The 23,925-nt window shown below is 40.7% G+C and overlaps 1 protein-coding gene, 1 long non-coding RNA gene and 1 other non-coding gene across 4 annotated transcripts in view; 1 reads left to right on the forward strand and 2 right to left on the reverse strand.

Moving 5' to 3' along the window:
- The window catches only part of LOC145434101 (uncharacterized), an 83,160-nt gene that overhangs the window by 53,974 nt on the left and 5,261 nt on the right, over nt 1–23,925 (forward strand). The gene's annotated exons all lie outside the window — the stretch shown is intronic.
- On the reverse strand, nt 3,319–15,264 carry LOC145434099 (uncharacterized). Of its 2 annotated transcripts, none has more exons than XM_080311396.1 (3): nt 15,023–15,264; nt 7,650–7,782; nt 3,319–4,045 (listed from the first exon to the last, which is right to left on the reverse strand). In XM_080311396.1, the coding sequence occupies exons 1-3, from the start codon at nt 15,197–15,199 to the stop codon at nt 3,885–3,887; spliced, it is 471 nt and encodes a 156-aa protein (XP_080167522.1). In that variant the 5' UTR covers nt 15,200–15,264; the 3' UTR covers nt 3,319–3,884. The 2 variants fall into 2 exon arrangements, with proteins under 2 accessions (XP_080167522.1, XP_080167523.1); XM_080311397.1 differs by lacking the exon at nt 15,023–15,264 and adding an exon at nt 10,805–11,182.
- Trnak-cuu (transfer RNA lysine (anticodon CUU)) lies at nt 11,673–11,745 on the reverse strand. The gene has a single exon. It is a non-coding gene; the product is annotated as a tRNA-Lys (tRNA).

Here is a 23,925-nt window from a genome sequence, read left to right on the forward strand (position 1 = left end):
CCAGTAGAATGTAGATTACACAGCCGGTGGTTCCCAACCTATAATGGCCGTGAGCTCATTTCCAATTTGAAAATGTTCCGGGGTCCAGCTCGAAAAATGATGGGCTGATTAATAAAAAAGTCAGCTTGCCAAACTTACTCACTGCCTATTTTAGAAGCTGATGACGTCCAACATCTTCGCGATGCTCAGAATAAAGGCAAACGACCCCCAGGTTTAGAACAACTGTCTTTGACCAAACATCCAAGCGGCCTTAATCAACTCTAGGAATAAACAGTTCTCTTATAATCGCGATTACAATTAGACTTATTATTATACTTATTTTCATTTATTTTTGATTGCATTTTGGCGAAGGTGATACGTGGTCCCCATATTAATATCTATATACGGTGTATGAAATCGCATAATAGCCATGCTGGCATAGTAGCTAGTTTGTTTGTTTTATTGAACAATTGTGATGATCATTATTCGCGTTCTTCCAAATTCACAGATCAGATCGCTGGCTGCAAAATATGACCTCGCGGGCTGCGTGTTGATGACCCCTGATATAGTGAAAAACGAGCAAAGCTTGGTATACAGACGTTAATCATTCTCACGGTGATGAGACTCCACTGTGATTTGATATGAACTGAACTTTTGGCTGTATTTATTTCTCATTCACAATTTCATTCAATTTCCAAGTTTTTCCGAATTCAGTAATTCTAATTCTAATTTTAATCTAATTTGGAAAAGCTATGAAGCTCTAATTCTAATTTTAGTCTAATTTGCAAAAAGCTGTATAGCTGTAATTCTAATTGTAATCTAATTCGAAAAAGCTGAAAAATTTCTAGTTGTCCAAGTCTGACTGGAGTCGGATTGACTTTTTCGTCGTTGCCCTTCCTCGCTCATATTTGATAGAACGTGTTTTTGGTGCCGTGACAAAGTTTCTGACTCACAGCAGAAACCGACTTGACAGTACGGGACGTGGGCACTGAAGATTTTTAGAATGAGCTTGCTCTTATCAAAAGTAAAAAGTAAAAACTCGAACCCAATATCTCGAGGATGATGATAATAATACCCCAGCTTCATCCGTCTCATTCTTAGCTGCAATAAATGCAGAACAGCTTTCGTTTTATGATTTAGGCGTGGTGAGGGAGTGTCGGGGGGGGGGGGGGGCTGGCACTTAATTTGTTGTCCAGGGGGCGGTAGCTAAAAAACGTTTTGGGAAAAACTGCTGTACACTTATGTCAAATATACGCAGGTATAATCTTATGACCTCTCTATTGTTATGTTCGTGCATTTTACGTTGGTATCGTTTCTCTTATGTGTCTAGGATTAGTAATTACCGCCAATCATTATTTCCTCGTGTGTCGTGCTTCGTTTTTATACCCTGTGTTCTGTTGTCTCGTGGTCTTTCGTTTAACTGTACTCTGGATCGTGTCGCTTGTCTTAAAGTTATTCTGCTGATAATATACTGATTTCATATTGCAACCTCGTCGTATTGAGTTATTGTTCAAACAAGATCAAGAACATAACAATTGGTGTCAGAAGTCGGATTCATATTTATTTCTGCGACTGAGATACATCATGGAAGCAAGTATATTGAAAATTCTTGAGAAGCAGCAGGCAATGATGGCCTACATGAAACAATGGCAAAAGTCATGACAGAAATGGCGCGATTGACGCAGAGGTTGAATCCCGGTGCGTCAACATCTGAAGCTATTGCAACCTCGTCGTATTGAGTTATTGTTCAAACAAGCTCAAGAACATAACATCTATACATGCCTACTATCAATATGCAGAACATGATATCGCGAGAGCGAGTCACCAACATTTCATTTTATCGCAATCTTGTGGGGTTTTGATCTTATGAGAATTTCAATAATATCTGTCTGACTGACACTGCATATTTTTCAGCATTCGAATGTTCTGGCATTTCCTCAATATTGGTAGTTGCACATATTCACTCCATCTATATTTATGCTTTGTTAGCCGATGTCACAAGATTTGCCGCTAGACCTGAGGAAGGGGGTATATTCGAAAATTTAGGGTACCTAATTAATGATGATGCATCTCAGGGTGGGCCCATTGTTAATCACTTTGTTGCATGTTGTTTTTCGTGACCTCCCATCAGGATTGTCGGTGTAGCTGTAGAGAAATTGAAAATATATTGGAATCACCCAAACGATTAGAAAAATTTTCTTTTTGAATTTGAATTTCTCTTGAATTAAAATCTCTCAAATACTTAGGATCCAATTCGTAAATCCAAATTGCATGTTGACTACCGTCAAGGTCAACACATGCTAATCAAAACACGTGCAAACGGCCGCATGTTTATTCTTATTATGGTTGCATTTAAAACAAGCGGCGTTTAAAACACTTTGTTTTAAACTTGGCAACTTTGTTTTGTTTTAAACAAACTCTTTTTAAAAAAAATTGTACTTTTTTCAAGTTGTGAAATTATGCCATAATTGTGTAAATACTTTCCCAAAAACATGCTTTATGAGCCTACGGACAATTACTACCGGATATAGCCGACGTATAGCGATATGGGATGGTTGGAACCCTCAAAATAGTCGGTTAAACAACAATAGTACAGATACTTCGTCAAAGGAGCTATTTTTACCCTATATTTTCATTTGTCAATGCCCTTCCACTATGACGTCACAATTGAACATTCATGACGTCATAGCTGCTTAAGTAAAAAATCATGTTTTAAACAAGGGCTTTTAAACGTGTTGTTTTATATTGATTTTTGCTTTAAATGCAACCCTAATTCTTAGACGGCCGCAACTTGGCCATCCCTGATCAAGCATACTAGGAAATTTTATGATTATAGAAGTCGGATTTCAAAAAGGTAGTTACGTCAGGTCCCCGGCATCTGTACAATGCATCTTAATAGTTTGGAATATCACTTTCCTAAAATTTGTAATCGACAATTTGATATCCACAATTTCTACATACGAAAGTTTAAAAAATTCACGAAGGTCTCACTCCCCGACTGGGAACCACTGAATTATATCTATACAGTCGTAGAGAAAATACACAAGACAGAAATAGAATTGACTAGGCCTGATTTTGACATAAATCTCCTGACTGAACATCTTCCGTTGAACACAATATCTTCCATCTTGGCGTGTACGACATATTTCCTTCATAACATCGGCTGACAACTATATAAAGTTCGATCTCTGCGTGACTGCTGGAGCGTGATGCGTTTGTGTAAATTTCAATACATTGCAGCTCCATTACGGTGGCGTTCTGAAGCAAACGGCTACAGCCAATTTTTTTTCGTTTTACCCTTCAATTTGAAACCACATTATTTTTATAGTGCAATGCCCCTTTAAGATCACGATTCTTTATCGTCAACAAGTAAACAAGTAGAATTAGTGGGCAATATTGATACAATGCAGAATATAATTTCAGGAAATTGGTATGGGGGGGGGGGCGCATATGACCCACGGCCCAAATATTTAACATAAATTGTTCGAAGCAAAACATTGATTTGTCGACACACCATTCGCTTGTTGGAGATACATTGAAGTATACCCCACAAAAAGCTATGAATCGGAGTGTGAATACCATATAGTACCTCTAGTAGTTGGTTAACAAACAGGAAGTTGAGTCCAAATTGGAAATTTTCGATTAAATACAATAATGATTTCGAATAGTGTATATTATATGTAGTCTTTCAAAAGCAATCTATACCTATACATGATCAAGAACAAGTGCAATTCATGTTATTAAAATCAATTTTGTCGGTTTATGTATGGGGGTGTCATATTCACAATTGTTTTTCGCCAAAATACGGCATTTGAATGTGAACAAAGATTTGAACCATTCGCTACCATTGCAACGCGTGCGGCAAATATTTCTTCTTCTGTACTGGAGTATTATCAAATTTACGATCAATCTGGTCCGTAAACCAGTGTCCGGCATAAAGATTCGTAACTTATTTTCCCAGTCCCAAGCTGATCGGCGTCTGATATCAGCTCATCTGCTTCCTCCGGAGAAAGGCTGTCTCCCAACGTCGTCAAGATCTCCCTCAATTGGGAACTATCAATTTGACCTAAAAATACTTGAGTTTTAGTAAGAGATGTGATAGACTATAAGTAACTTGTAAACTATAATCAGGGATATATAGAACTGACTATAATTAGTTTGTTTGTTTGTTTTATTCGCACATACACAGTGGTGCTTATCGCAGTGGCGGCTCGTCCTATAGGGCAACTGGGGCATTGCCCCACCTAAAATTCTGTTCAATAACAATGATTTACTATTTATATACGCTCAGCAATCAATATATAGCGAAATCACGGCAAAAATCGCATTCTTTTTGTGCTTTCGCTTGTAAATGCCCATATATAGCGAAGTCTCTACGAAAATCGAATTATCTTCTGTGTTTTCGCTTTGTAAATGCTTAACCGGGGCTTGCCCCGGTAGCGCTCATAATAAGCGTTCACTGTCTGTTCTCTCAAAGCCGCTCATAATAAAGAAACGGTGAACCACTCTCTCTTATTCATCTAATTACCAGAGATGAGCATGGATTAGGATTAGGTTTTGAAAAAACAGGATTTGTGAAATTTTGTCGGATTTGGATTGGATTTGGATTAGACATTTTTTTCAGAACGGATTAGGATTTGGATTGGATTTACCTATTTTCTGGGAGATTGAAATGTCGTGTGGCGAATGGCGACAAACTTTATTCAGATCAGTTATTAATGTACTTATGGTTACTAAGTTATCTTGAATCAAGTGAATCGTTGGTTGTGAAAGAAAATTTTCGAATCCCTCCATTGCATAAATTAGTATTTTTTCTGAATTTCCAGTTGGAATCGGATTAGGATTGGACATGGAGTTGAATAAGAAAAAGTTATGGATTAGGATTTGGATTTGGATTTGAAGGTTCGGATTTGGATTGGATTAGGACATAGAAATTTCAAATCCGCTCATCTCTGCTAATTACCGAGCAACCGGGGCAACTTGACAAGTCGCCCTGCCAGTGTGATGTAGCAATGGTATATAAACCTGAACTATGTTACCGTCCTATGCGTTGGGTCGACCTTTGCTGGTATAAGGCGATTTTGACGGTGTTTCGCAACATAATAATTCTTGAAACTTGGTATGTTATGTCGTGATGGTGGTATTTAACACTGCTCCAAGTTTCAGGGTTGCTACTTAAAGTTTAGGGTAGTAATTTCGTTTCCAAAGTTGACTGTGTGCTGATCCGTCTTGTATCGCAAACAGATTTTACTCAAAAGCGGGTATTGGTCTCCATTGATTTTGACGATGTTCCATACCGATATCGGTGATGACATTTGGCATAGTAAGTCTTAATATTATAACGAACGCTGTACCAAGTTTTAAGTTTATCACCGAACTATATGTGGTGGTAATTTCATTTCTAAGTCGAGTGAGAGCTGACTCGTCATTTATCGCTAACAGATTTTACGCAAAACCGGTATTGGTCTTTATTGATTTTAACGATAGGCCTACTCCGTATCTAGATCGGTGATGAGCTTTTGGACAGTATGTCTTGATTTTAGTAACGAAGCTGTGCGAAGTCCCGAGGTTGACACTCAATGATTAGGGCTGTAATTTCGTTATCGAGGTCGAGTATGGTAGAGATATCTGACAGATAGGCCTAACTACCGCATTGCGGATTTCACGCAAAAGCCAGTGTTGGTCTGTGCTAATTTTAACTGAGTTTCATACTGAGATAGGGGATGAGATGATGATCTCATGAAACAGTTTACTAAGATTCTATTTACTTTATTTTATATTCTCCAATATCAATTTCACCGTGAAATTGTGGCCTTCAAGCCATTTGCTTACAACCCCCTGTCAAGCGGGATAGCTAGTTCGTTTTCGATGACGGCTAACAGCTGATGACTAGATCAGCCTATTCCTCAATTCCTATAGTTGAAGAATCGCTTTCTTTCAACTTTGCTGAAGTAATTAGGCTCGATGCGTTAGATGTGCTCATGATTCTCAACGCTCTCATTCTGGGTATTCCAGATTTCAATGAGCTCGTCATTAAACTTTTTGCAACTATGAAGCGAGTGGCGCAGTTGGTTAAAACACTGCAGTCACGACACCAATGGTTGGTGGTTCGAGTCACGGCTTTGCCATGTTTCTATGTGTCGGAGGTTTATCTGGGCTCCTCATCGCCGATCCCGCTGTAACACAGCGCATTGAAAAGCCCAGACGAAGAGAGAGCCGAACTCTTGAAAGATGGCAGCTAAAGATCGCGTTCCAGGAGCAAAAAGCACAAAGACTTCTGACATTTATGAAATTGATGTACTGGGCGCAAATGACTATAATAGCGATAAGCGCCAATGATGTAATAAAACAAACAAACAAACAACTATGAAATCACGCCGCGCGCAATAGGCCTACTAATACAATGTTACAATATGCAGGTATCAACTACTGTACTTAATATTTTCTTTCGAATAATTTGAAATACGTAAGCTATATTAACCATGCCTAATGTCTATACCCCATACAAACCGTGTGTGACCACCACGAAGTCACATTTTCACGTAGGAATACACTATTGTGGCGTCATTTATACAATTAAAATCGCGTGCATCCCTTGCCCCACCACCCGATATTGTCACGAGCCGCCACTGGCTTATCGCCTCTATACGGTCATTTGCGCCACGACATTAATTTCAGTTATTTCAGTCCTTTGTCTTTGTAATGTTTCGGACGACTTCCATTCTCGCTCTCTTTCACCATCGGTCACGCTCGTATTTCATGCGCCCATATCTTGTACTTTGCTGCCGACTTTTGGCTCGGCTCACCTTCACTCTGGGCTTTGGAAACACTGCTATTGCAGTGAGGTCAGCGATGAGGCGCCCAGAGAAACCTCCGACACATAGCAGTTGGTCCGAACCGGGATTCGAACCACTGCCATTGCTGTCGCGACGCTGGCGCTTAACCACTATAATTAGTAAACATTGCTTCGTCACAGTTAATTCGCATATGTCGACAAGGGTTGCATTTAAAACAAAAATCAATTTAAAACAAACACGTTTAAAACAGCCATTGTTAAAAATATATTTTATTGCTTTTTTAGCCACAACGTCACGAGACTTAAATTGTGACATCACAGTGGATTGATACTGTCATATTGCTCCTTAAGAATTACAAGGGTCAATATAGGTCTTTTGACGAAAAAGGTTGCCAAACACTGTCTTAAACGGACCAAAGAATATATCTTTAACCAGGACTACATCGTCTTGCAGCAGTTTTACGGTCGGCTGTCATCATCATGATCATCAGAACATTCATTCCGTACCAATGATTTATATCTACTACGTACTATAGCTGTTGAACAGACTATATCGAGGGTTCCAACCATCCCATATGGTATAGGTGGGCTATAATCGTCGTCCGTAGGCTGATACAGCATGTTTTGGAAAGTATTTACACAATTATGGCATAATTATGCAACTTGAAAAAACACAATTTTTTTTTAAGTTCTTTGTTTAAAACACTGTTTAAAACATGTTTTAAACAACCATTTGTTTTGAATGCAACCCTTGCTGGTGCTTATTTAAAACGACTAAACGAGGGGTCACGTCTGGATTGGCCACCACACGCACTTGCAATCCTACATCTAAGTTACCACATATAAGCCTACAACTACAGTATTATACAAATACCTGTTCCCAGCTGATCAAATCGCCTGAACGACTCCAAGAGCTCATCATCAGGGTTTCCGCTGACTAAAGATTGCTTCAATAACCTCAGAAATGCTTCCCATTCCACGATGCCTTTGCCATCCGGATCAACAACCTGTAAGGAAAAGAAAACACGAGACACATTAGAAACCACATGGTTCAATACGTCGAGCAAGCTCCATGGATATTATCCAATCTAGTAGCTCACAAATTTCGTATTACCGCCCGTCTCAGCGTATATATAGGCTGAATGAAATCCCCAGAACTAGAATAATTCAGCTATGAAAGTCTTCAACGTCGTATAGGCGAGAACCGCTATATAAATACAAATATATACAGTATACACATCAAATGAATGTCTTGTAACAATGTGCCAAGTGGGAATTGTCGGGTTAAACTTCCAGTCGCGGTAATTGAAGATTAAGAAACAATGATCCAAGGTCATTAAAATACTGAAGAGCTTGGAGGTACAGAACTTTAATATAGAATAGAATATTCATATTGAAATGAACCCTAATATCACTGAACAAAAATACTGAATGTGTCATGCGACGTAGGCCTACTGCATTTCCATAGGCTACATTAAATGCTATAAATTACACAGGAGGTGGTCAATAACGAAAGACTTCTACTTTTCGGAGTACTCAAGTAGGCTTTTCCTAATTGCACTACTGAAAAGTGATTAGGACTTTATTCTACTTCCGCATCGTCCTTTTTAGCAGCTTTCTGTTTTCGGCAAAACTAGGCTTGGAAAACCTATTCTACTTTTTCATATTCTACTTGGAATTGGAAATCGTTACGTCGACTTGAGGAGATACTTTTACTTCTACTTCTACTAGAGCAGCGGCTCTCAAACTTTTTTTAGACACGTCCCCTTTATGACAGTGAAAAATTTCGCGCCCCTTATCGTCATATCACAAAATGCAATCGGAATGCAGGAAATCCCAACGGATAGTTACGTGGCAGGGAAGGTTATGACTTATCATGACAGTCATGACTATTGACGAGAGAATTATCAAATATGAAATTCGGAGTATAAACAGAGCAATAACTATGAATTGGAGGTAAATCGCGCGGAGTGCGAATAATTTTTTCAGTTGATCGCAGCTTCGCGCTCCCTTCCAGATGCTTTCACGCCCCCCGTTTGAGAGCCACTGTACTAGAGTATCAACTTCTTTGACCGTCTCTGGAATTAGCCTACACCAATTCGATTTTTCGACAGATATGGATGTTGGCAATACAATGCTTTTGTAAGTATGTTAATGCATATACCGCCGAATCCTCAATAACGCGCAGTTGCGCACGCGCAAGGCTGACGAGAAACATTTCGCAGGAGACAGTTTGCATGCCTGGCGACGTTATGTAAAGTGATTGTGATCAACGTAAGGATTAGATATGTGTGCTCTCGACGCTCTGACTAGATCAGTGGTTCCTAACCTTATTTTAGGCCCGCCCCCTTTATTATACTGAAAAATTTCGCGCCCCCCTCATCGTCATGTCACAAAATCCAACCGAGATACTAGCAACTCCAGCAGATTTTTTGATGGCATGGAAGGCTATAACTGTTCATTAGAGAATTAAAAAATATGAAATTCGGTGTATACATAGAGAAACAGGCGTAAATTTTTTTCTTCAGTTGACCGCTTCTTCGCGCCCCCTTCCGAGCTTTCACGCCCCCATGTTGGGAACCACTGGACTAGATCCTCGGTAACGTGAGGGTCAGAACGGCCGCGAAGGCGAGAAGACTGGTTGTGTGGTTTTACTGGAACGTTTTGAAATGCATTGAACTGTATTACGTGTACTTAGTAAGGCTGTCTGTGTCTGTATACCTCCCGCGTACATTAACGGGGGAAGGTACACTTTTGTTGCGTCTAGCATCTCAAAATTTGGTGTGTGAGCTCATTATATAGTAATTTCTATGCTACGTAATATTTGGTTTCTCAGAATAACTCCTTGGGCCCATTATTATTTTTACGGGGGTCTTGTAATCGAAAGACCTGTACGATTGGAAGCCTCTCTTACGGTACCGACTACCGAGCCCGAACTTGCTGAACTAAGCTGTGTATAGCATTGTACAATGTACATTGCGTGCGTCTTGATCGAATAAAAATATAATCTGGCGAACCGCCAGTGGCGATTACGGTATTGATATAAATTCATGGCGAGGCACAAATGAATCTACCGCACCGATTACAATTGGCCTAACAATCCGACAATCGCAGCGCAGCGAGACAATTGTTATCGATGTAGTGAGCTGACGGTGTATTATGAATTGCGAAGTTGCGACGGCCAGCGTGTAGTGCAGTGCAAATACCTTCTATTACTGATGGAGCTGTTATGTATTTCCATACCTACCTCCAATTGAGGATGGATGCGCTTCTTACGTAGCCTGCGTGCTAGTCAGTCAATATAGTCAGCCCTCAAGATTACCAGACCACATTCTGACATGTCGACCTCGCCTACCGACACATGGAGCATTCATTTTTGTCGCATGCTTATACTTTGTTCTTTCTTTTATCCAGTGTGCTTGCACTTATTTACATGATATAGGCTGGGGATGGTGTGAACCTCTGAAAGCTTCAGGTTCGTGTGAACACGAATGTGAACGTAATGACGTCACGTGACGTCATGTTGCTAATTCCAACCCTACATTTCAGATTTCAGTGACGTGATAGCCTATATCTGGGCCGGCCAACCCGTGGCCCGCGAGAAGGTTTTGAGTGGCCCGCGAGGTAATTTCCGATATTTTTAATATCATCAAAACTGGATTGCACAGATTCTGAGCTTGCAAGGCCAACCAAAAATTTGATTAGTCTGGCCGCAATACTTGAGATGTGATGACTAAAATATCAGTTCCGACGCATTGACAGATCCATCAGCCATTCACATATTGGTACATCTTCGTACACTACAATAAAGCAGAATAATTTGCGATAGATTTATCAAAGGTAAAAATTTTCTACAAGCTTATTGCAATATGTTGTCACTCGTTTTCTTGTTTTTAATATTGTTGCCCTTTTGTGAAAATGGAAGAACACCTAATGTATCAGATTGAGTTTAACTATAGAGACCGTAGTTTAACTATAGTTTAACTATATTCGCGATTACAAGACAAAATGTCGTTCAACATATGCTACCTTGCGTTTGCGCTCGAAGTAAGACCGTCCACCGTGAAACCTATAGGCACGACATGATTGACGCATGTTGGTCACAGCTTTCGATATCGATATGTCCATGCCCCGAATAGCCCAGTCCTCGCAAACTTAGCCCAGCGATATACAGCAGGCCCGCAATATAGTCAAGTGATAATATTATTGACCTATGAACTTCAAAAAATTTTCGCGCTTCGCGCGGATAGTGGCCCGCGCAAAAGTTCGTCAATCGAATGTGGCCCTTGGGCCGAAAAGGTTGGTCAGCCCTGGCCTATATCAATGTCCACGATACCTATAGCGACGACCCGGGCCACATAATGCCACAATGCTGAAGTATATATTGACGTTTTAAACGTCGCCAAATGCATCAACCGGGGCAATCAAATGATATAATAATATTTAATCCCATAAAATCAATATCTTCCGTCGATTTGCCAACAATTTCGAAGAGGACTCGGAAGGGAATATATTCTTACGCCTTAACGGAAAATGTACTCGGCGACTTAGTTGTGGCCACATAATGCCACAATGCTGAAGTATATTTTGACGTTTTAAACGTCGCCAAATGCATCAACTGGGGCAATCAAATGATATAATAATAATTAATCCCATAAAATTGCTAATAAACCAATGATGATGATGAAAATCAATATCTTCCGTCGATTTGTCAACAATTTCGACGAGGACTCGGAAGGGAATATATTCTTACGCCTTAACGGAAAATGTACTCGGCGACTTAGTATTGCTACGTTGATATTGAGTAGAGTGTAAAACGGGTTTCTATACTTGCTACCGATTAAACCGATATTACCTACGCCTACGCCTCAAAACGTACCGAAATGTCTAAAAGTAGCGCCCAACGTGGGGCTCGAACCCACGACCGTTGGATTAAGAGTCCAACGCTCTACCGACTGAGCTAGCCGGGCGACGCCGGCTCGAGGGAAAACACATCTATTTATTTCGCAAAACTTTCTTCGAATCGATATATCTCCAAACTTTGCTTCGCCCAGTGCTGCTTTACCCCTATCGCCTGTACGTGTTGCAGTTATGTACTAGCGTTGTACGTTTGCGTTTAGTTCGAAAAACCATTCAAAAAAACTGGATGGCTCTGCTTTCGATTATTGTTTGTATGGACTGGTTCGTTCGTGTTCAATGGCCTTTCCAATCCATGTTATTTTCTTATTTAAGTATTTAAATCTATCGATCGTTTGCATGTTAATTGTTAATATTTCAGTTCGACAAACCACAGTATTCAAAGTGCAGAGTCGTGCTATTCATCGTTTCGAAATAATATGTCATTGGGACTATTGGGAGCCAAGATCAGACAGTTGACTAGGGAGCAGTGACTACTTGTGACCGCAGCAGTCTCTCGCTGGTGAAGGGGAACGCAGCAGCGCGACTGCAGTTGCAAATGTGCTAATTGATTGTTGGAAATAGAATCATCTTTTCAGAACCCAGGGGTTTGGATTTCGAACCCACACCTCTCCTAGGTATGCCACTGATGCGCACAACGTACGACCACAACATTCTCAATTCGACTACCGCTAATCGCGCCAAATTATATGCAGTCGCAGTCGCTCATGGTCAAGACAGGCGAGTTATCACCACTGCGCTATATCACGAGTCATATGTGCGAGTGCAGCGCGTGTCTTGTCCTCCAGCGGAACCACTGAGACTGGCTCATGGAACTCTGGGGTTGCCGGGAACCCCGGTTAAGAAACACTCCATTCGATATATAGTCAGGGTCAGGACACAGCGCCGTAGCACCCACACGATCCACAACCAATTAAAGGGCCTGCTTACAAAGAACATTCGTTATGGGGTATGGGCTGCTTTGCAAAATCGATTACCTGACTATAACTCAAGTCTGATAGGTTGAGTATTTGAGTCTCGATCATTATGACGTCATATACAATAAGAAAGACTGACTGTTAGGGCTGGGCAAAATCGAATACCTGACTCACGTATTATGCTTCGAGTCGAGTGTTCTAATATAACTCATTATGACGTCATAACACTATACAAGATGTCAATGTTCAAAAACGTACCTTTTATGCTACCACAAACAATATAACACTTGTTCTACGTCACATTAATGATACTTTGGTATTTTTTCGACCATACCGATTTCATTGCACTTTGTGACAATGTTGTGGGATGATCATGACTACGGAAATGTGTTATTTCCAGTAACGTTCGTAGCTTTGTTCTATATGATTCGTATGCTACGATACGGCCAATCGAGGTTTCAAGGCTTCCACAGTAGAAAATGATATCGAATCTATAATTATTGTTGATGAATTAACTTACAGTGGCCAGAGCGTATAATTTCAGTACTCGAAAAAATCGTTTTTTACTACTCGACTCTAATCATAAAAATTAATACTCGATTCAGATTCGAGTACTCGAATTATTGTGCCCAGTCCTACTGGCTGTATTGTACGCGTACTCGCGCATCTGTGTATATTTGAATGGGGTTGCCATGCGTCCACCTTTTTGAGATTTTTAAAAATGTCCTCCGAGTAGGGGTACGACTAAATGTCCTCCATTTTGGCAATTCGTCCTCCTTTACAGCTTTTATAGCTAAGATAATGGACAGATTGAAGTAAAAATGGGCATAAATGACGCTAAATAGAAAAGACGGACGTTCGAGCGGGAAATTCCTGGTCCGATCGAAAGTGACGATTTCAGTAAAAAAAGTAAACAGTGTGTAAATCGGAAGTCGAAAGAAAGTGACGACGTTTTTTATTGTTTTAGTCAACTCACCAAATTTCACAGCAAAAATAGCGAAATCGGCTGTTTTCAGTTTTGATCAACTAACTTATCTGATCTGGTAAAAGAGTCCTCCTTTCCCGATTCCAAAATGTGGTAACCCTATATTTGAAGAGCTTCTTGGAAGTGCAGAATTCATTTTACAATTGAATAGTGTATTCATATTGAAATGAACCCGAATATTTTCGACTGACACTCGTCAAGGCTAATAGTCAGCAACTAGTAGACAATGGGAAAGGACATTGTATATCAACAATCGTATCACAAAATATGACGTCACCAGCATCTGCGTATTTTATTTTTAAACCCTTTTCCTATCCTAAATATCAACGAGCTTCTAGTAAGCTTTTCAGTTTTTATCAATATCGGGAAATACTTAACTTTCCGACTCAACGGACCTTTAGAAGTAGATTGACGTAGCGGGCTATAAGTGCTGAAGCTGAAGGCAACTATTGGAACCAAATCTTAAATTTAAATCTCATCCTATACATCCATGATTCTCAGAAATAATTACAAGACACAGTCTTACATCAGGTATCGAGTTATATATATACAGTTGCACTTGTATGATGACATGGTTCATAAAAAAATTCAAACAGCCTTATCTCATGTCATGCGATAGTTTGTGACAATGCCAATTTCAGACTTGAAGAGCGAAATTTGAGGTGATCTATAGTACGCTGACCAGATCATAATGCTGATACTCAGAATCAGTAGGATGTACTAACCTGCATATTGCGACAGGTATTTTGACATTTTGCGCTTGAGTCGCCAGCTATAAGATTATCGATCATTAAGATTATCGACCATTTTTATCTAAGTAGAAAGTAGCGGTAACTCCGTAAATTTCTACTCAGTTTCAAATAGAAGTGGCAATACACGTCAAAACTACTTCAAGGCGAGGAAGAAGATGAATTTCAGAAATTAAATTTAGTCGATGGCTCGCATATACATTTAGCAATTATTCGGAGGCGGCCACCTTCGAATTTGCAAGACGTATACGCTATTCACGACTAATGCAAAATGACTAATGACACAGCAAGCAGGCGTCTTTTTCGAAAACATATTCAGTTACATGGATACATCGCCTATTTCGCCCAGTTGTCATGACAATTTCTCTCACAAACTACTTTCTGCAAAATCGAAAGTAGAAAAATAAGCTTATTGCTTAAAAAAAACTGTTGAGGAAAAGTGGAAGTATAGTTAATAAACAAAATTAACCGGGTAAGTAGTACACTGTCAAGTCGGCAAACCCGACTTGAGGACTCGTAAAAAGTTGAAGTACCTATTTCGTTACTGACCGCCTCCGCTTAACCTACACTCGTTTCAATCACTACTCGACTAGGTTTCGAGTGATCGAATCGTTTTTCTCGGCGTTGCCATCATATATAGGTAGCATATAGATCCACTAGCTGGGTTCTAACTACCCACCTTTATTCTCTCACGAATCCACGCCTCCGTAGGAACTTGGCCACATGCTCTTAAAACCGTTCCTAAATCAGTAGTAAGAATCGAGCCCTCCTTTCTGAAATCAAAGCTGTCGAAGTGGCGTCGAAAAGTAGACATTTGCTCATCGCTCAATTCTTCTGGGTTTAGTAGATCAGGCATAGTGATCAGACTGTCAATCTAGTAAGTTTTGAATATGAACCTATAACAGACGAAGTCGGGATCACAATAGTATCATTGGATGAAGAAATATCATTAGGAACAGATAGCATGTATTGGAATGAGTTCCTGGACTTCCCTTTTCACGTGGATTCTTTGGAAGATAACTGTGCAGAAAGCATAGTACATCTTGAATATGAAACGATTGTAGGGTAAAGTTCAGGCTGACGGTCTGCAGGTTTGAGTCCGTACTAGTTCGTCTCCAGAGTCACTTCCTATAAGTGCTGGAGGTATATGTAGTCTCCTCGTCGTCAACCGACCCGTATATGCGGTGTCAATGCCGTGTTATTAATCAGCATTGGCAGCTCAGGAATGAAATTATGAATACCGCCTAAAGGAATCTTATACTTGTCAAAACACCATGAATACTAAACTATAGCTTCTATAGATCTTGTTCGTATATCCTATGCAGCCAAGTTCTTCACATGATAACGACGAAGATGGAATCAATAAACAGAACAGGCTACCTGGTTAATTGAGGCCTACTTGAAAACTTTATAAACGCTAAATAGCAGTCAAGTACTCTTATGATTGTGTATCCAAAGGCTATATCTCGCACCACTGTTTAATTATATTATTCTACTCGTCATCCTGTATCTAAACCTGTACTGTGTACCGTCAAGTATACGTTGGCTTGGTCAATGGCCTGGTCATATATTGTTTGTTTAACTCAAGAATACAATGGCTAAATATTATACCATCGACAATAGAGTATCATTGTTGGAATTTTGTTGTATTGAATTGGTCCGGAGTTGATAATTCATTGGATTTGGCGAATATATGATAAATGTGATATGTTCGACGGGGAACGGTAGCGATTGTAGAAGGTAGTAGCCAACGTAGTTCTCGAACTATCAATCGCGGTGAAGAGTGAGTTGTAATTTTTCGGGCTGACGATGTTTTCGAGGACAGTCGAAAGTAGTTCCGCCCGAATGAATTTATTGATCTCAAAATGAAAAATCACCATTCACCATTTTCAGCATGCCATTTTCAGCATACGACGCTTACTCTGAAGAACGGTCCACCAGACAGGTGTTATGAAATCGCGACCGCGTCACTATCTTTTTGGTATAATCCGTTAAGTTAACCGCGATTGATTTCATGCGCGTAGCATGACTGACTACTTTCAACCTCGAATTTGCATCGCTCTACAACTCGACATTCGGTATAGCCCAGTGGTCGGGAACTTGTTTTGTCCGAAGAGCCATATTGACATATTTTTTTTTTCATTTTCCCTCCCAAAGAGCCATACATGTCCATCAGCTGTTACGTCACAATTGAAAATTCCTGAAGTCATGGTAGCACTAATCAGAACTCACTATACATCGGATTCGTTGTGTGCGCCACATTTTCTCTGTGAAAACTCGAACTAATGATGCTGGTTGTCATACTTGAGCATGCGTAAACTTGAGTTACAAGAACGTCTAGTTCGCCGTGATGCTCCTTTTAAATGCGAGAATCCATGATCACATGCGTAGGTGGATCCAAACATGGTCACTACAGCATTATATACAGGCCTACCCTCTCTAAGCTGTTAACGAAAATTTTGAAACCTTCACTTATTATTGGTATTTGCTATTGATGTTCATGAATGAGTATAGATTTTGAACATTTTTCTCCCCCAAATTCACACAATTTGCATTTTATTGTCTGAAAATAAAGCGTGAAACGCGAGGTAAGGCACAGACGGGCCAAGCCTCGCTATTGATAACGCAATTCATCGTAAATAGCTTAGAATTTAATATAACTGATATTAATCTAATGTAACTGTTGCACTGATTCCGAAAATCTAAATACTGATCGACTTATCAATTCTCATAGTATTTGGCGGTAACATATAACGTTGCGCTACACGCCTATTTTATCTCTGGTAGAGCTATATTTTCCGATCAAGAACGTGGATAGCTATGGCGTTGTTTGTAATTCGAGTTCGCGCCGTAGATCAGGAAGAAAATGTGTATTTGAAAACTGCGTTGTCATATTGATATTAGTGTCGCCAGGTCTGCTATTCTCTTTGATCAATCAAAGTATCGCCCAATCCAGGATTTCGAGTCGAATCGAATTCGCAAGTGATATTGGTCGCTGGCGCGACAGTAACTTAATTTCAGGATTTTGAAAATATTTCGAGCCCCTAACTAAACCTGAAGACGGCATTGCCTTTACCTCTCAAAGACATGTTTATTGTTTATACTGCCACGGGAATAATTATTCTGGTCGTGATGAAAATTTACTAACAAGTAGCCGCAATTTTGATTAATTCAGTACGAAAATAAATATTTGGCAAAGAGCCATATCTTATACCCAAAAGAGTCATATATAGCTCGCGAGCCATAGGCTCCCTACCACATGATAGCCTATGTCCTCTACCGCCCAGTTCCAGCGGAGAAATTCGCCTCACATCGTAGTTTTCCATTCTACGCTATTCCATTTGCTAAATTCACGCGTCACTATCAAACAGACTTTCCTTCAAAATCTAGGACCTTAATAAAAGTTGGACAGCGTCTTAAAAGTTACATTTCCTCATTTGCACCATCATGAGTAAATATCGTAAATCTCAACCTTAAGCCAAGTGAAGTGTTATCAACGTGTATGCGGAGCGGAAAGTCAACAACGTCGTGGGCTTCAATTTCGTCTCTGATGAGAGGCCATCGTCAATACATCACTCAAGAAATGTAAATCCCATAGGTCCATCGGTGGCGATTTTGTGGACGCAATTCAAGGGTCACTTCATCACTGCCTTGGTGACTTAAGCGAGAGTAGCCTATAGATATAGCCTTATAGAAACTCCCAACACTTATGTATCGGAAACAATCTTGTTGCGTTAAAGTTTATCTGCTAAACTAATTGATTAATTCGTTTTCAGAGATATGTTGTATTACCGCATATTAGCGGCATTGCTGTAATACTGTCGATGTTCTCTACAGTGTTGCATAGGAAAAGAGCATGGAATGAATGATAGCTTTTACCGAATACCGAAACGAAAGAGACAGTCGACCCGATGTATTGTGACGTATTATAGAAACGGAAGTTTGAAAAGTACACTCATTCGTTCATGCATTGATAGTCTCGTTAATTGACTTTCCGTTATTTCGAAGCTTCACGACGTTGCAATACAATGAAATGAAGAAGAGGAAAGCATCGAAGCAAATTGGCGCAGAATCGTACGCCGCTACCTATATACAAGTCAAAAGACGTCGAAGTGTATTTCCAGACAAGAGACACAAATACACACAAGATCTAGCAAATACAGACAGAAACGCATAATCTGGACGAGCACACGAAATGGGGCTTCGAATATTGCTGTAATACTTGGTTACGTCCTCACCGCAATCCGCTATGCCATGGTGTTGTTCAACGTAATTCAGTCGGTTCTTTGGCATACCATTTAAGTCAGCGGTTTTAACCGGTATTCCACGGAACCACAGAGGTTCCCTTAATCAGTCGCAGTGCTTCCCTGGAGCTTTACACACACACGAAACTCATACATTTTAGTTATGATGACACACCACGTCTTGGCTATCATGGATACGCAGGGGAGGTTGGGTTTCGAAATCGAAAATCCGCCCTTCTGAAATGCCAATTCTATCTCCAACTTGCAATAGCTCATTTGCAGTCGACCAATCGGTATCACGCTGTTGTGTTAGGACCGAACAACATAACAACACTTCCCAAGGTGCAACCTCGCATATATCTTAGACTTAGGGTTACCGTATTTTGAAAATCCAAAAAAAGGAGAACACTTTTTCAAAATTTTCAGACTTACAATACCGGAGTAAAATCCTGTAAAAATGTAAATTTTCCCCGACTCTGTGGTCTAAGCTCCCGAAATAGCAGCGTGACTCGTAACTTAAGTGCTGATTTACTGCATCTCAGTCGAATTTTAACCTATATTTAACCAAAACTCTCAAAAAAAGGAAAACAAACTCTTAAAAGAGAACGTATGGTAACCCTAGCATATCTGAACTGGTATCTGCAGAAACTGAACAGCAGAAGTCACATTGCATTGCAATAAATATTCCTTATAATGTTTACGTTTTGGGTGAAAATCACCAACCATGTTCGTTCTTTTAACACTCTGTTGATGTACAGTTCGTTTTGCGCACTATAGTACTCTATAGCCAGCCAGGGTTGTAATATATATACGCTTTTTCTCACTTTTAGCATGCATATAGTCAAGCAGATAAAGAGAGTTTCTGGGCCTATTTTCAAGTATCGGTGCTGATAAACGAGAGTTAGATGAAGCCTTCTTATGGAATGTCTACCGTCATAAGACTTGGTCGAGTCATACGCAATGACTCGAGTACAAGTCGAGTCAATACTCAAATTGAGTCAAGTCGCGTCAAGTCATTTTTCCCTTTGTAAAGTCGTGTCATCGTTGTGAAATGATTCGATTCATGTCGAGTCAACGTCCAATCGCGACTCGAGCTCGACTCGAGTGTCATGACAGAGACAAGCTATGCCAAGCAAGTCCTTGAAAGTCCGGATAAGAATGAAAATACTCAACGATCCATGATTGCTCAAGTTGACAACCCCTATATTATTGCACTGTGTTTCGCGATAGTAGAGATCTCAGCGGGTTTGATCTAGCCCAGTGGTTCCCAACGTGGGCGATATCGCCCCCCAGGGGGCGATTTGTCGGTCCAGGGGGGGCGAAAATAGCGAAGGGGGCGATAGGGGGGCGAAAACGGACGAAGGGGGCGATAGGGGGGCGATGGCGCGTTGAAATGGCTATATTGGCGTTCATGACCGTAACTGCCACACCCAAACCCCCAATTGGGATGGGGGCCCGAGCTCGAAGGGGGCTCATAATTTTTTCGTGAATTAACATTAATTATAGAGTAATATTTTAAAAATTTAAGCAAATTTTTCAAAAAATTTTCGCGCTGCGCGCCATTTCCTAGTCGCTTATTTCTTGCTTATTGGATACCCTTCCTTCAAGAAATAATACGCATGAGTTATAGAAATGGGCATCTCGGCGTCAGCCATTATCACACCATGACGCACCAAGACATATGAAGTTTCAGGCCATGTAACATGCGACTCCGAGAAGAGTGGCAGAACGAGAAAACCTTGGCGGAAAAGGACTGCCTTTAGGCTGACCGACTTAGATATATATACGATATACATCAGTGGCGGCTCGTCCTATAGGGCAACTGGGGCATTGCCCCACCTAAAATTCTGTTCAATAACAATTTAACCATTTATAGACGCACAGCGCTCAATATATATCGAGATCACAGCGAAACCCGCGTTCTTCTTGTGCTTTCGCTTGCAAATGCCCATACATAGCGAAGTCTCCGCGAAAATCGAATTCTCTTCTGTGTTTTCGCTTTGTGAATGCCTAGCCGGGGCTTGCCCCGGTAGCGCTCATAACAAGCTTTCACTATCTATTCTCTCAAAACTGCGCACAATTAAGAAACGTTGCTTTACTCTCTCCTATTCGTAAAATGGCCGAGCAACCGGGGCAAATATGCTTGCTCGCCCCTAAGGTGTGATGTAACAATCGTATCGATATCTGAACTCGGATACCGTGATATGCGTTGAGTCGACCGTTGCTGGTACAGGTCGATTTTGATGGTGTTTCACACCATGATAATTCTTGAAACTTGGTATGTCATGTCGTGATGGTGGTATTTAACACTGTCCTAAGTTTCAGGGTTTCTACTCAAAGTTTAGGGTAGTAATTCCGTTTCCAAAGTCGAGTGTGTGCTGATCGGTCATGTATCGCAAACATATTTCACGCAAAGCCGGTATTGGTCTCCATTGATTTTAACGATGCTCCTTAGCTAGATCCGTCATGAACTTTTACATGGTATGTCTTGATTTTAGTATCGAACGCTGTGCCAAGTCTCAAGGTTGACACTCAATGATTAGGGCAGCAATTTCGTTATTAAGTTCGAGTACGGTAGAGATGTGCGCTGATCTGACACTTAGCCTACCTAACGCATTGCGGATTTCACGCAAAAGCCGGTGTATCTGTGTTCCATACTGAGATAGGTGATGAGATGATGATATCATGAAACAGTTTACTAACATCCTCGGTTTGCATTCAAATATTTAGTTTTATTTTATATTCTCCAATGTCAATTTCACCGTGGAATGGTGGCCTTCGGGCCATTTGCTCACAATTACAACCCCTGTCAAGCGCGATAGCTGTTTCGTTTTCGATGGCGGCTAACAGCTGATCGCTTGATCAGCCTATTCCTCAGTAAATATTACGCAAAATTCGGCGTTGATCTGTTCGTATTAATTTTGACAGTGTACCATACCGAAAACGGTCATGAGGCTATACTTCTCGATGATTTCATGTAACAGTGTACCAAGTTTTCGGCTTTCATCCACGTATTTATTCGGTAATATATTTTCCGAAGGCGATTTTGCAGCAGACATATAGACACTATAGACCAGGGGTGGGCAAACTACGGCCCGCAACACCGTTCTGTGCGGCCCGCGAGAGTCTAAAGAAACTTTTAAAAAATATTGATAAAATGCGTACTAAAAATCGAATTAATGCAGGGACTTGATTAACTTTTCTTCGTATATTTCACCATGACAATTCTAAGACAGTGGTTCTCAAACTGGTGGGCGCGCCCCCCTTGGGGGCGTGAAAGCATCTGAAAGGGGGCGCGAAGCTGAGCTGAACTGAACAAATTTTTCGCGCTCCGCGCGATTTACTTCCAATTCAAAGTTATTGCTCTGTATTTAGTCTCTCATCCACATGTCGTAACGTTCCATGCCATCAAACTATACCCGTTGGGTTTGCTAGCATCCTGGTTGCGTTTTGTGATATGACGATAAGATGGCGCAAAATCTTTCACCATCTTAAAAAGTTTGAGAACCACTGACCTAAGGTAAATACTTAATATCACAGCGGGATAGCTGCAACGAGATTGATATAATTTGGATCACGAGTGGGATTTCAGATTCGACACTCCATTTTCAATTATTTCAGTGTTGTGCTTATAAAAAACGATTCGGGCGTGTCTTAGGTAGATTCATTGTCTGTATGCGTAGAATTGGGGTATTTATATTTTCTATACATAGTAGAAGCGTGTTTGAAGCCAACATGGTTATGATGCTGTCAGCATTGTGTGTCCTGGAACTGAGCCAAAAGTGGACAGATCGCTGCTCACAGATTTAAATTTCAATCCTGTTCTAACAATCGAGCCACCGACTTTCATCTCTATAGTTTTGACAAATTGGTCCGCCAGCCTATGAAATCTCGCCACTATATGTTTCTGACGCGTGTACGATATCATCGAAGCAATGTTTAGCTTGTTTTAAATAAGCACGTATATTATCTCCATGTCCTCACTATATAATCAAATATCAATATTGCGTTTTGGTTTATAATCCAAATTTTATATAGTGCGGCCCGCGAATGGATTCAGATGTTGAATGCGGCCCGCGAGCTCAAAAGTTTGCCCACCCCTGCTATAGACCGTAAGCCGTATGTGTCGTGTGACAGTCTCCAGCCTCAAGGCCAGAATCTCCCAAGCTGTACCGGGACCGAATTTCCGAGGCTGCTATCCGTAGTTCTTCAGAATGATGTTTTGGATTCAATATGACATTTCCTTGTCCAATCTATGAGATAACAATTGCGTATGTGTCCGAACTCGTTGACCTTTCCAGTTAGGCATACGCAATCTCTCGATTTATAGTCATTTCCATTTCTGCAGATAAGTAGTCAGGTCAAGTGCGAACATGAATCGTGTTGAATCTTTGCTCCGTACGCCGTTTAGCCAGCTGCCTTTAGAGCAAAAATTAGAGGTAAAGCGACTAGGTCCGTATCAGCCTAGAAATTGCCCATTGATCCAATCGTACGCCGGAGGAAAGCGCACTCGTGCCTTTTCTTCAGCGCATTTCGATAAAAATGAATGGCTTACTTATGGCGAGGATAAAAACGCCTTGTTTTGCTTTTACTGTCTTTTATTCGACAGTGCCGGTACCGGAAGCAGTGGCTCTTGTTGGAACAAAATTGGTTATCGCGATCTGAAGCATTTGTCAGAGCGTCTGAAAACGCACCAAAAATCCCAAGTGCACATGGCTAGTGCAGTTAAATATAAATTGTTTGGCAGAGTAAATGTAATGTCGCAGCTCAATGAAAGTTATCGCGTATCAGTCTGCAAGCACAATGAGCTTGTAGATAAGAATAGGCATGTTCTCTCTCGGGTGATTGATGCCATTAAATTTATTGGAGTTCATGAATTGCCGCTTCGAGGCCACGATGAGAAGGAATGCTCTCTCAATAGGGGGGTATTTTTGGATCTAATTAAATACACGGCTTCCATTGATAGCATTTTGCGCGAACATCTCGACACCGCGACAGTAGCTAAGGGTACCTCAAAGACTATTCAAAATGATGTGCTTGATTCGATATATCACATCTATCTACAGCATTTGTTTACCGAGATTGTTGACGCTGAATTTCTATCTATTCAGTCTGACGAAACAACTGACATTACGTGTTTGTCACAACTAGTCGTGATTTTTCGGTTCACGAAATTTGGTATGCCAGTCGAACGATTCCACAGCTTTGTGGCTGTTGACGATCGCACTGCTGTCGGAATTTCTTACGTATTAAAAAAAACATTACAGCCCTATTCAGTTGAGTCGAAACTTATTGCGCAAACCTACGACGGCGCAGCAGTCATGAGCGGATCGCGACA

The sequence above is a fragment of the Botryllus schlosseri genome, chromosome 2 (genome assembly GCF_051294905.1).
Source record: "Botryllus schlosseri isolate E-star chromosome 2, Bs_hap1, whole genome shotgun sequence".
Classification (NCBI taxonomy): domain Eukaryota; kingdom Metazoa; phylum Chordata; class Ascidiacea; order Stolidobranchia; family Styelidae; genus Botryllus; species Botryllus schlosseri.